Source organism: Rhinoraja longicauda, unplaced genomic scaffold (assembly GCF_053455715.1).
Source record: "Rhinoraja longicauda isolate Sanriku21f unplaced genomic scaffold, sRhiLon1.1 Scf000323, whole genome shotgun sequence".
NCBI lineage: Eukaryota > Metazoa > Chordata > Chondrichthyes > Rajiformes > Arhynchobatidae > Rhinoraja > Rhinoraja longicauda.
In genome coordinates, this window is record NW_027601541.1 from 99,465 (window position 1) to 112,059 (window position 12,595).

The window sequence follows — 12,595 nt, forward strand, 5'->3', positions numbered from 1 at the left end:
ATATTGGTGAATTCAATGTTCATACCATTGGGTTGTGAACCTGTGTAGATGGACAGAGAGCTGCACAATGCAACAGGAACACAGATCAGTTTTTGTTCACAAATCGTTGCTACTCTCCAATGTGATTCTGTGCCAGAGAGGGAGAGTGTGTGGAGAGGTGGGAATACTGAGAGGGAGCACATGGGTTAATGGGGATTAAGCAGAGAGGGTGAGGAATGTGGGGACGGTATGTTTGTGAGGGGGAGAAAGGGATACAAGAAATGTATTTACTTATGAGCGTTGAATGTTGATGTGCAGCGGAAACAAAACGTCTTTGTTTTTGTTGCAGTCGTGTGGAAAGTTGTGTAGACCATAAACCAGAGGTAAGTCATGCTCAATTAATGGTTCTTTGTTGCCAGGTGTTTATGTTCTGAGACAGGGACCTAATGTTACAAATGTACAGGAGTCCTCGGCGCCGTCGCTTCCGTATTTACCCCCCCCCCCCCGTGTCATATCTCCCCACCCCCATGTCGTGTCTCCCATCCCCCACCCCCCCCCCCCCACCCACACATAAAATGTTACAAAAACTCATTGGAGTCTCTTGCATCTTATCTGCCAGAGGTCTGCCAGGCCTTCTTTTTTTGCCCTTTAGTTTTCCTTTACGAACATCCTTTACAAGGATGTTGCCAGGACTTGAGGGCCTGAGCTACAGGGAGTGATTGGGCAGTCTAGGACTTTATTCCCTGGAATGCAGGAGGATGAGGAATGAACTTACAGAGGAGTGAGTATAAGATCATGAGTGGAATAGAAAAGGTGAATGCACAGTCTTTTACCCAGAGTAGGGGAATCAAGAATCAGAAGCCATAGGATTAGGGTGATAGGGGAAAGATTTAATAGGAACCCAAGGGGCAACTTTTTCACACAGAGGGTGGTGGGTAAATGGAATGTTGGGTATATGGATGGGTACATGGATAATGAAGGAGGGATATGGGCCAAGTGCAAGTAGGTGGGACTAGTAAAACAATCAAACAATCTCCTAGATGTTCTAGTGGCCAGAGATCCTAGGGTGACAGAGGAACTGAAGGAACATTAAGCAGGAAATTGTGTTGGGTAGACTGATGGGACTGAAAGCTGATAAATCCCCTGGGCCTGATGGTCTGCATCCCAGGGTACTTAAGGAGGTGGCTCTTGAAATTGTGGACGCATTGGTGATCCTTTTCCAATGTTCTATAGATTCAGGATAAGTTCCTGTGGATTGGAGGGTAGCTAATGTTATCCCACTTTTAAGAAAGGAGGGAGAGAGAAAACGGGAAATTATAGACCAATTAGTCTGACATCAGTGGTGGGGAAGATGCTGGAGTCAATTATAAAAGATGAAATTGCAGATCATTTGGATAGCAGTAACAGGATCGTTCCGAGTCAGCATGGATTTACGAAGGGGAAATCATGCTTGACTAATCTTCTGGAATTTTTTGAGGATGTAACTAGGAAAATTGACAGGGGAGAGCCGGTGGATGTGGTGTACCTCGACTTTCAGAAAGCATTCAACAAGGTCCCACAAAGGAGATTAGTGGGCAAAATGAGAGCACATGGTTTTGGGGGTAGGGTACTGACATGGATAGAAAATTGGTTGGCAGACAGAAAGCAAAGAGTGTGGATAAATGGGTCCCTTTCAGAATGGCAGGCAGTGACTAGTGGGGTACCGCAAGGCTCGGTGCTGGGACCGCAGCTATTTAATATATACATTAATGACTTGGATGAAGGGATTATAAGTACCATTAGCAAATTTGCAGATGATACAAAGCTGGGTGGTATTGTGAACTGTGAGGAAGATGCTATGAGGTTGCAGGGTGACTTGGACAGGTTGTGTGAGTGGGCGGATGCATGACAGATGCAGTTTAATGTGGATAAGTGTGAGGTTATCCACTTTGGTGGTAAGAATAGGAAGGCAGATTATTATCTGAATGGTGTCAAGTTAGGAAAAGGGGACGTACAACGAGATCTGGGTGTCCTAGTGCATCAGTCACTGAAAGGAAGCATGCAGGTACAGCAGGCAGTGAAGAAAGCCAATGGAATGTTGGCCTTCATAACAAGAGGAGTTGAGTATAGGAGCAAAGAGGTCCTTCTGCAGTTGTACAGGGCCCAAGTGAGACCGCACCTGGAGTACTGTGTGCAGTTTTGGTCTCCAAATTTGAGGAAGGATATTCTTGCTATTGCAGCGTAGGTTTACTAGGTTAATTCCCAGAATGGTGGGACTGTCGTATGTTGAAAGACTGGAGCGACGAGGCTTGTATACACTGGAATTTAGAAGGATGAGAGGGGATCTTATCGAATCATATAAGATTACTAAGGGGTTGGACACTTTAGAGGCAGGAAACATGTTCCCAATGTTGGGGAAGTCCAGAACCAGCGGCCACAGTTTATGAATAAGGAGTAGGCCATTTAGAACGGAGATGAGGAAAAACTTTTTCAGTCAGAGAGTTGTAAATCTGTGGAATTCTCTGCCTCAGAAGGCAGTGGAAGCCATTTCTCTGAATGCATTCAAGAGAGAGCTAGATAGAGCTCTTAAGGATAGCGGAGTCAGTGGGTATGGGGAGAAGGCAGAAACGGGGTACCGATTGCGAATGATCAGCCATGATCACATTGAATGGCGGTGCTGGCTCGAAGGGCCGAATGGCCTACTCCTGCACCTATTATCTACTGTCTAATATAGATGGGGCATATTGGTCAGCATGGGCAGGTTGTGCCCATGGGCCTGTTTCTGTGCTGTGTGATTCCATTACTATAAATGTGCCCTGCAGTCCACTACATTCTCCAGGGATACGCTTTGTCCCAGCCACCTGGACCTGATCCAAGCCTCCTTTTTCCTGACCTTTTCAGGACGTTTCTGCAACTTCAATTACCTTTTGTGCTTTCCTTTGCCGATACTGTAGTGGGATGTTGAACCTGAAATGTTAAATCTGTTTCTTTCCCCATAAACGTTACCTGACTTGCTGAGGTTATTTATTGTTTTCTATTTTATTTAGATTTCCAGCCAATCCGTCATCCAGTAATACGTGCTGATGTAATGTGCTCGGAGCACTTCCCTCTCCACGTTTCATTAGTTTGTCATCGTCTTTTCTGTCTGAAGGATCATAGCTGGTCAGTCCACTCCTGGTAACCTCCACTTTCCTTTGTTCACAGAATGCCAAAGCATGCTTCGACAAACTGCCATCTGTGAAGAGATGTGTAAGTATCAGGTCCTGTTTGAAAAGGCTCACAACCAGCCCATAATCCATGTTCCCCTTGATATCCAGAAATCTAGTAATCTCTGTTGTGAATGCCCTCAGTGGCTGAGCTCCCACACCCCTTTGTGATGAAATCTACAGAATCGCCACCTATGAGGATGGGGATTTTTTTCTTATCTCAGTGCTCAACAGCCTATCCAAACTTGCAATCCCAACAACCCCCTACTTCTACACTTCTCAACTAGAGGAACCAACATTACAATAAATCCCCTCCCAAAGCCTATAATGGATATGCAAATCATCACGAGGTTATTACTCATTCTTTTCCACTCGAGAGGACAGGCCCATTCTGCTTAATCTCTCCTCAGGACAAAATCACTCTGGTCCAAATGTACCACAACAAGTTCACCCTGAGCTGCAACCCCTTAAAATTACAACAGATTTAGACAATAGACAATAGGTGCAGGAGTAGGCCATTCGGCCCTTTGAGCCAGCACTGCCATTCAATGTGATCATGGCTGATCATTCACAATCAGTACCCCGTTCCTGCCTTCTCCTCATACCCCCTGACTCCGCTATCTTGAAAGCAGCCAGAGAATTGGCCTCCACTGCCTTCCGAGGCAGAGAATTCCACAGATTTGCAACTCTCTGAATGAAAAAGTATTTCCTCATATCCGTTCTAAATGGCTTACACCTTATTCTTAAACTGTGGCCCCTGGTTCTGGACTCCCCCAACATTGGGAACATGTTTTCTGCCTCTAATGTGTCTAATCCCTTAATAATATATGTTTCAATAAGACCGCCTCTCATCCTAAATTCCAGCGTATACAGGCCTAGTCGCTCCAGTCTTTCAACATACAACAGTCCCACCGTTTTGGGAATTTACCTAGTGAATCCATGCTGCACGCCCTCAATAGCAAGAATGTCCTTCCTCAAATTTGGAGACCAAAATTCCACACAGTACTCCAGGTGCGGTCTCACTAGGGCCCTGTACAACTGCAGAAGGACCTCTTTGCTCCATACTCAACTCCTCTTGTCATAAAGGCCAACATGCCATTAGCTTTCTTCACTGCCTGCTGTACCTGCATGCTAACTTTAAGTGACTGATGACCAAGGACACCCAGATCTCTTTGTACTTCTCCATTTCCTAACTTGACACCATTCAGACAATAATCTGCCTTCCTGTTCTTTCCACCAAAGTGGATAACCTCACATTTATCCACCTTAAACTGCATCTGCCATGCATCCGCCCACTCACACAACCTGTCCAAATCACCCTGCATCCTCATAGCATCTTCCTCACAGTTCACACTGCCACCCAGCTTTGTATCATCTGCAAATTTGCTAATGGTACTTTTAATCCCTTCATCCAAGTCATTAATGTACTTCGCAAGAATGGCGTTGGAGAGAGAACTGAGGGCGACAGGAGGATAGTCATACCGCGCGGAAACAGGCCCTTCGGCCCAACTTGCCCACACCAACCAACATGTCCCATCTACACTGGCCCCACCTGCCTATGTTTGGCTCATATCTCTCTAAACCTGTCCTATCCATGCACCTGTCCAAATGTTTCTTAAACATTGTGATACTACCTGCCTCTACTACCTCCGGCAGCTCATTCCATACATCCACAACCTGTGGGAAAGTTATCCCTCAGGTTCCTATTAAATTTCCCCCCCCTCACCTTAAAACTATGTCCTCTGGCTCTTGATTCCCCTACACTGGGCAAGAGGCTCAGTATGTCTACCCAATCTATTCCTCTCATGATTTTGTACACCTCTATAAGATCACCCCTCATCCTCCTGCGCTCCAATGAATAGAGTCCTAGCTTGCTCAACCTCCATATAATTACGAATCATAAATCTCAGGCCCTTGAATCCTGGCAAGATTCTTGTAAATCTTCTCTGCACCCTTTCCAGCTTGACACCATCTTGCCTAATGCCTAATCAATGTCTGATATAAATGCAACAGGACTTCCCAACTTCTATACTTAATACTCTGACAGATGAAGGCCAGTGTGCCAAAAACCTTTTTGACCACCTTATCTACTTGTGTTGCCACTTTCAACAACTATGTACCTGCACTCCTAGATCTTCCTTCTCTACAACTCTCCCCAGAGACCTACCGTTGACTGTGTAGATCCTGCCCATTTTAGTCTTCCCAAAATGCAACACCTCACATTTCTCTGTATTGAATTCCATCAACCATTCCTCAGCCCTCCTGGCCAACCGATCAAGATCCTGCTGCAATTTTAGACAACTGTGGCGCGTCGAGAAAGGCCCGAAATAAAGGCAAGGAGCCGGGTATTTCGAGAGGTTTGATTTTATTACGTTTGCTAGACCGGTCAAGTCTGCCAGAGTGAAATCGCGCCCAAAACCTCGTCCTTTATAACCGTAGCAAAGGGCCGCCCCCCTGAACCGGTCCATTCCCGTGCCGAGGGGTCGGTAGTGGTATGACCCGACCCTTGGGAGCCACCACAGGACAACCCCCCCCCTCCCAGAACCGGAGGCACGAAACGCACTGGTGGTCGCACTACCCGACCGGACCGCGTACGAAAATCGGCCAACAGAGGGGCCGGCGGAGGCACAGTTGGAGGGACAGGTGATGGGACCCGCAAAGTGGGGTGACCTCGTGACCGAGGCTGGGCAACCCGTTGGTCGATGTCCAAGTGGGCCGGCTTCAAGTGGTCAATTGACATGGCCTCCGGCCGGCACCCCATGTCCAAGACAAAGGTTGTCGTCCGTGCTCCAGCACCCGGTACGGGCCCTCATAAGGCCTCTGGAGCGGCGTCCGGTGGGCGTCACGGCGCAGGAACACCTGGGTGCAGTCCCGGAGGGCCGATGGCATGAACAGGTGTAATGTACCATGGCGGGACGTCGGCACAGGTGCGAGCTTGCCAACTCGCTCTGGAAGGCGCTGTAGTTAAGCTCCATCTTAACTATCTCCAATACCACCCACGTTCGTGTTATCTGCAAACTTGCTAATCATGCCATGTACATTCTCATCCAAATCAATGATATAGATGACAAACAGCAATGGGCCCACCACCAAACCCTGAGGCACACCACCAGTCACAGGCCTCGAGTCTGTGAAAAGAAACCTTCCACCATCAGCCTCTGCTTCCTTTCATGAAGCCAATTTTCTATCCATCCAGCTATCTCTCCTTAGATCACATGCGATCTAACCTTCCAGATGTTCCAGGTGTTCCGGATGTTGCCTTCATTATATCGGTGACACAAAGCATAGATTCAGCGACTGTTTTGCCGGACACTTGAGCTCGGCCCACCAAAGATGACTGGATTTCCCAGTTACTAACCACATTAACCCCCCTTCCCATTCCAACACTGACTTTTCTGTCCTGTGCTTCCTCCATTGCCAGAGTGAGGCCAGACACAAACTAGAGGAACAGTGCCTCAAATTCCACGGGTCGCTTACAACCTAATAATATGGACATTTAATTCTCCAATTTGGGTAACTTACCAAACTCCCCCACCTTCTTCCCCCCTTCCTTCCCCCCAGTCCATCTCTCTTCCCTGTGCTACACCTGGACTCATAACCATTTCTCTCTCACCCATTTCCTTCCAACTACATTCCTTCCTCTAGCTTCACAATTTTCAACTAACCCTCTGGACTTTGTTCAACCATTCGCTGATCAAAAAACCTTTGTCTGTGTCCACCCGTGACTCATAGGCTTTGTCCTGCCCCTCCTCTCATCCAACTTCCTTCCCACCCCACCCACCCCCAAAATCAGTCCAAAGAAGTGTCCCAACCTGAAACCTTAATGTCTTTCGAAGTTGCAACAGGCAGGAATGAAAAAGAGGACCCAGTTGATATGTATTTGGACTCAGAGGCCTTTAATAAAGTGGACTATAGGAGGTTAATAAACAAAATTTACATGCTCGGCCATGAGGATAATATACTAGCCAGGACTTGGTCAACTGAGAGAAGATGGAGTCGGATAAAATGGGTCATTTTTTGGGCTGGGTGGCTGTGACCAGGAATGATGCTGGATTAATGCTGGGCCCAGCTGCTCACAATTGATATCCCTGAATTGTATTAGAAGATCAGGTTGGATATGTCCAAGCAAAACACAAACTGCTGGAGGAACTCAGCATCAGTGGAGGCAGAGGGATGGTGCCTGTTTGGGGTCAGGTCCCTGCACCAGCTCACTGCATGATATATCCAAGGTAGCTGACGATACCAAGCCAGGATTATGCAGAGACATCGGGCAGAACATGGCGGATGGAAAATAATGTGGAGAAAGGTGGAGAAATTTAAATGGTGGGAAATTGAAAGGTGTTGGTGTTGGGAGAGGTCCAAGTATGGGGTTCTTGCACACCAACCACTGAAAGTTCACATGTAGGGTAGTGAGCTATTTGTTGTGTGTTGAGCTTTATTTTAAGAGGATTGCTCCAATTATATGGGGCACTGGTGAGACAGCACCTGGAATATGTACAGATCTGCTGTACCTGCCTGAGGAAAGATTACCCTCAATGGAGGGTGAGCCGCATTGCTTTACCAGGTTGAATGGTGGGTTGGGATGGGGTCTGGCTGCTCCTCTGTAGAGAGAACGAACAAACTTGGTCTAAACTCTAGTTCCAAGAATGAGAGGTGATCTCATTGAAACACAATTTTTTACTGGATTTGATATGAATTTGATGTTTCCATTGCCTACAGTCTGAAATACAATTATCCCCCACTCTCAGCTGCCGGTCCATGCTGCTACCCAATCTTTAACCCCCTCTGGCCCAGTTTCACACAGCCTTGAGGGTAGGACTTCATCAAACCCCTGAAAGCCCTCTCAGAGATTGAATAGATGGAGGATGGCAGGAGAGAGGGAGAGCAGAAGATACGGGGGGGGGGGGAAGGGGATTGACAACAGCAGAGATGTTTCAGGCGAGGAACTCCAGTGATCTGGGATGTGATGCCTGAATGGAGCTCAGTAGATTCACAGCATTGGGTAAAGGGAACTGGAGAACTGGATGGTGGGGAGGAATGGGGAGTGAGACTCAGCAAGGAGCTCCACCATCAAGCTGGAACAAGCCTGATGGGCTGAGTGGCCTCCTGTCATTCACCGATTCTCAAATCCAATCTGGAATTCCAGAGGGGGAGGGGATGTGGGACTTGTTCCCACCCTGTGCCTGGCTCTCCCTCTCCACGGTTCAATAGTTGATAATCTCTCCTTATTTCTGCTCCGGATGTCCTAACTTAGATCCGTCCGTACCTGGTAACCTTATCTTTCCGCTCTCTGTTCACAGGACATAATCTGGGTAACCGTAAATGGAACCGCAGTGAGTATCAAGTCCTGAGTATAAAAGCAAACACTCGATCCAGAGAAGGTGTCTGCAACTAAGCGCTAGTGGGGAGAAGTGATGTTGGTGACAGGACAATGGGTTGAACAGGAAGTGAGTGAGAGAAGTGAAACAGAGAACTGGAAGGCAGAGTGAGGTGAGAGGGGTACAGGGGAGAGATAGTTTGGGGGGAGAGTGTGAGGGAGGCAGATAGGTAGACCGGGAGGAAGGAGAGGGAAATAGAGAAGAGAAGAAAGAGTGGCAAAGAGAAATGCAAGGGTTATGGCCACATCATGCAACACAGAACCCTCAGTCCATCGTGTCCATGCTGACCATCAGGTATCCAACTCCAACCACTTGGTCCGTACCCTACTCAGTCTTGGTAATTCAGGAGCTCATACAAATGTTTCTTCAACACTGAAAATTTCTGCCTCCACCATCCCCTCAAGTAGATCATTCCAGATTCCAATCACCCTCTGAATGGATAAAGGTCTTCCTCGGATCCTCCTTAGACCAACACCCTCTGTCCCTAGACACATGTACCATTGGGAAACATTTCCTACAATCTATCTCTTACAGCATGGATACAGCTGCTTCGGCCTAACCTGTCCACACCGACCAAAATGACTCATATAAGCAAGTTCCATTTGCCTGTGTTTGGCCCATATCCCTCAACACCTTTCGTATCCATGTGCCTGTTCAAGAGTCTTTTAAATGCTGTTATAGTTCCTGCAAGAATGATCTCCACTGGCACCTAATTCCATGACCCAACATCCTCTGAATGAAAAAAGTGGTCTTCAGGTTCCTATTACATCTTGCCCCTTTCTCCTTAAATCTAGGACCTCTGACTTTTGATTGTCTATCCTGGATAAAAGACTCTATTCACTCTCCTCATGATTTTAAACACCCAAAACACATCACTCTCTCTAACTCAGGCCATCAAGCCATGAAATATTCTGGTAAATTATTTCTAGATTATTTAGTCCTGTCGACTGTGCCTTCCCTCCACAGATGCTGCCTAACCTGCTCACTTCCCCTAGCAGCATGGTTTTCCCATCTATTCTTGGGCAGGGACAGACCTGGAGTGACAGAGCCCCAGAGGATGAATGGGTGGATGGGGCGGTGGTCGTCAGTGAATGGGGGGTAGGGGAGGGGGGAGGTAGTAGGGTTTGGGTTGACAAGGACAAGGGCCTGCCAGTGGGTTGGGGTGATAGTTTCTGAGTTAATGAGGGGTTTGCACAGTGAGTGAGTGAGGGGTGACCCTTCACCGACTGTTGGTCACCCTCACTCCAGCTCCTTTCCCAGAAAGGTTTTCACCACTTTCTTTTGCCCGCAGATTATTACTCAAGCACATTTGTACCTCAAGTAACCGTACAGAGCTCACAGCCAATCAACTGCACAGCACGCTACGATTCTGCAAATGCTCAGCGGGACAGGGGATGGAAAGGGATGGAAGAACAGAGACTGCCAGAGACACTCTGGTGGATGGATAAACAGGAAAAAGAGGCAGGTTGAAAGAGGGAAAGAGAGAAAGTTGGAGGTGTTCATGTGTTAGTCCTGTCGAGCTGCTAAATTCTCACTGCAGTTATCACCTGAAGGTAATATTCTTTATTGGAGACTCAGCTGTGACCTGTGCTCACATCACACATCGTCACTACATGGACATGCACCTTTCAATGTTCTCAAAATTATTATGGGGAGAGACCTAGAGGAAACATATGTACAAGCAGAGGAAGGACACCACACAAACAGGCAAAGAAGTGGTGTGATAGACAGATTGAAACTCCAGGGGTTCAGCAAATGCGAGCTATGCTTTGCTTTGTGGCTTTTAAGCAATAAAAAATCATTTCAAAACTTGTATTGTATTAGTTATGTATGTCTGGACCTCTCCTGGTGCCATGGATGGAGACAGGAGGGGGTGCAGGTGAATGTGTGACCCACAACTGATACAAGAGGAAGGACTTGGATTCCTGGGGCAGGGCAACCAAACTGAATGGTCAGGCTCAGAGCTGGATTGGCAGGGTGAAGGGAAACCCACAATGATTCAGGACCGCTGGGTGCCTTCAGTAAATGAGTCTGCAAAGCAGATGAAACAGGCTGGAAGAAAGAAAACCAAGTAGAGGGTACAGTGGAGCAGCAGTTAGTGCTGCTGTCTGCCAGCTCTAATCCGTGTGCAGTTTATATGCTCTTCCTGTGTCCGTGGGTTCCCCTGGCACTCCTCCCACATCCCCTGCCCCACGGGGTGATCGGTCACTCTGGTAGCCCATCCTGGGCCACAGGTAAACTTTGTGGGCCAATACGATTGCACAGACTGGAAGGACTGAAAGGGCTTTCCTCATAAAGAAATCCAGAAATGTGTAAAGGTTTTGAAGGGGTTAATTGTTTGTAGTTCAGTGTGTGTGGTTGGGGTGAGGGGGGGGGGGGGGGAGGTAGTGGAGGACAATGCAGAGGCCATGGGAGGTTTGCAGTGACCAGTAGACATGGCTTACATAGAGTGCATGTGGAGAGAATGTTTCCACTAGTGGCAGAGTCTGGGACCAGAGGGCACAGCCTCAGAATGAAAGGACGGACCATAAGAATGGAGATGAGGTGAAATATCTTTCGCCAGACGGTGGTGAATCTGTGGAATTCATCGCCATAGACGGCTGTGCAGGCCGTCATTGGGTATTTTCAAAGCAGAGGTTGACAGGTTCTTGATTAGTAAGGGGGTCAAAGGGTGCAGAGAGAAGGCAGGAGAATGGGTTGAGAGGGAAAGATAGATCGGTCATGATTGAATGGCACAGTAGACTCGATGGGCCAAATGGCCGAACTCTGCTTGTAATTCCGGCTTCATGGACAAGAGTGTCAGCGAATGTTGCTGCTGACCTGGTCAGTAAGGGGGTCAAAGGTTACAGAGAGAAGGCTGAAGAATGGGTTGTGAGGGAAAGATAGATCGGTCATGAATAAATGGCAGAGTCGACTCGATGGGCCAAATGGCCTAACTCTGTTCTTAATTCCGGCTTCATGGACATTAGTGTCAGTGAAATCTGAGGGTTACCATAACAGATAGAGAGTAGTTCAGAACTGCTCTCTGGCTGTGATAGGATAGTTCACTTTCCAGGTAACAGCTGTGAAGAAACTGTCCCTGAATCTGCAGGTGTGCGTTTTCACATTTAATACCTTTTGCCTGAGGAAAGAAGAGGTTGTGGCTAAGGTGTGATGTCCTTGATTATGCTGCTGGCCTTGCCGAGGCAGCATGAGATATAAATAGAGTCAATACAAGGGAGGTTGGTTTGTGTGATGGTCTGGGTTGCGTCCACAATTCGTGGTCTTGGATGGAGTTGTTCCCAAGCCAAGCAGAGATGCATCCTGATAAAGTTCCTCATGGCAGCCTGATCGAGACAATTGGTTTAGTTTAGTTCTGTTATTGCTGTCACGTGTACCGAGATGCAATGAAATATTTTATTTTGCATACTATCCAGCCACAGCTTGCCTGTACCAGGCCCATATCCCCTCAACCCTTGATAGAAACAAGGAACTGCATATCTTTTTTGCATTCATTGTTTCATTCAATCATTCATTCATTCTTCTGTATCTCTCCACATCGCTATCTATATCTCTCGTTTCCATTATCCCTAACCAGTCGGAAGAAGGGACTCGACCTGAAACGTCATCCATTCCTTCTCTCCAGAGATGCTGCCTGTCCCGCTGAGTTACTCCAACTTTTTGTGTCTATCAAGGAACTGCAGATGCTGAGTTACTCCAGCACTCTGTCTATCCCTTCAAACTCCCCCTTCTATGTAGCTGTCAGTGGCTTTCAAATGTCATAATTGTAGCTGCTTCTACCATCGCATCTGACAGCTCCATATGTACACAGCCCTCCGTATGGGGAAGCAGTTGCCCCTTGTATCCCTTTTAAATCTTTTCCCTCTCTGCGTCAACGTATGCCCTTTAGTTTTAGACTCTCTTCTCTAATACCCAATAACTTGGCCTCCACAGCCAGCAAAGAATTCCACAGGTTCACCACCCTCTGACAAACAGCTTTCAAACACACATCACGGGTTAACCCAATCACCCCCCGGATAACTCTCATGAGCCTCTTCTGGACCTTCTTCCCTC

At 47.4% G+C, this 12,595-nt stretch overlaps 1 protein-coding gene across 2 annotated transcripts in view; it reads left to right on the forward strand.

The window, feature by feature from the left end:
• LOC144590785 (ribonuclease T2-A-like) overlaps positions 1-10,298 on the forward strand; it is a 33,677-nt gene extending 23,379 nt beyond the window's left edge. For both annotated transcript variants that reach the window (XM_078395214.1, XM_078395215.1), the window contains 4 exons: positions 329-362; positions 3,163-3,207; positions 8,465-8,497; positions 9,834-10,298. In XM_078395214.1, coding sequence (XP_078251340.1) covers positions 329-362; positions 3,163-3,207; positions 8,465-8,497; positions 9,834-9,866 — 145 coding nt within the window. In that variant the 3' untranslated portion in view covers positions 9,867-10,298. The remainder of the gene's footprint in view (positions 1-328; positions 363-3,162; positions 3,208-8,464; positions 8,498-9,833) is intronic.
• The last annotated feature ends 2,297 nt before the right edge of the window (positions 10,299-12,595 follow it).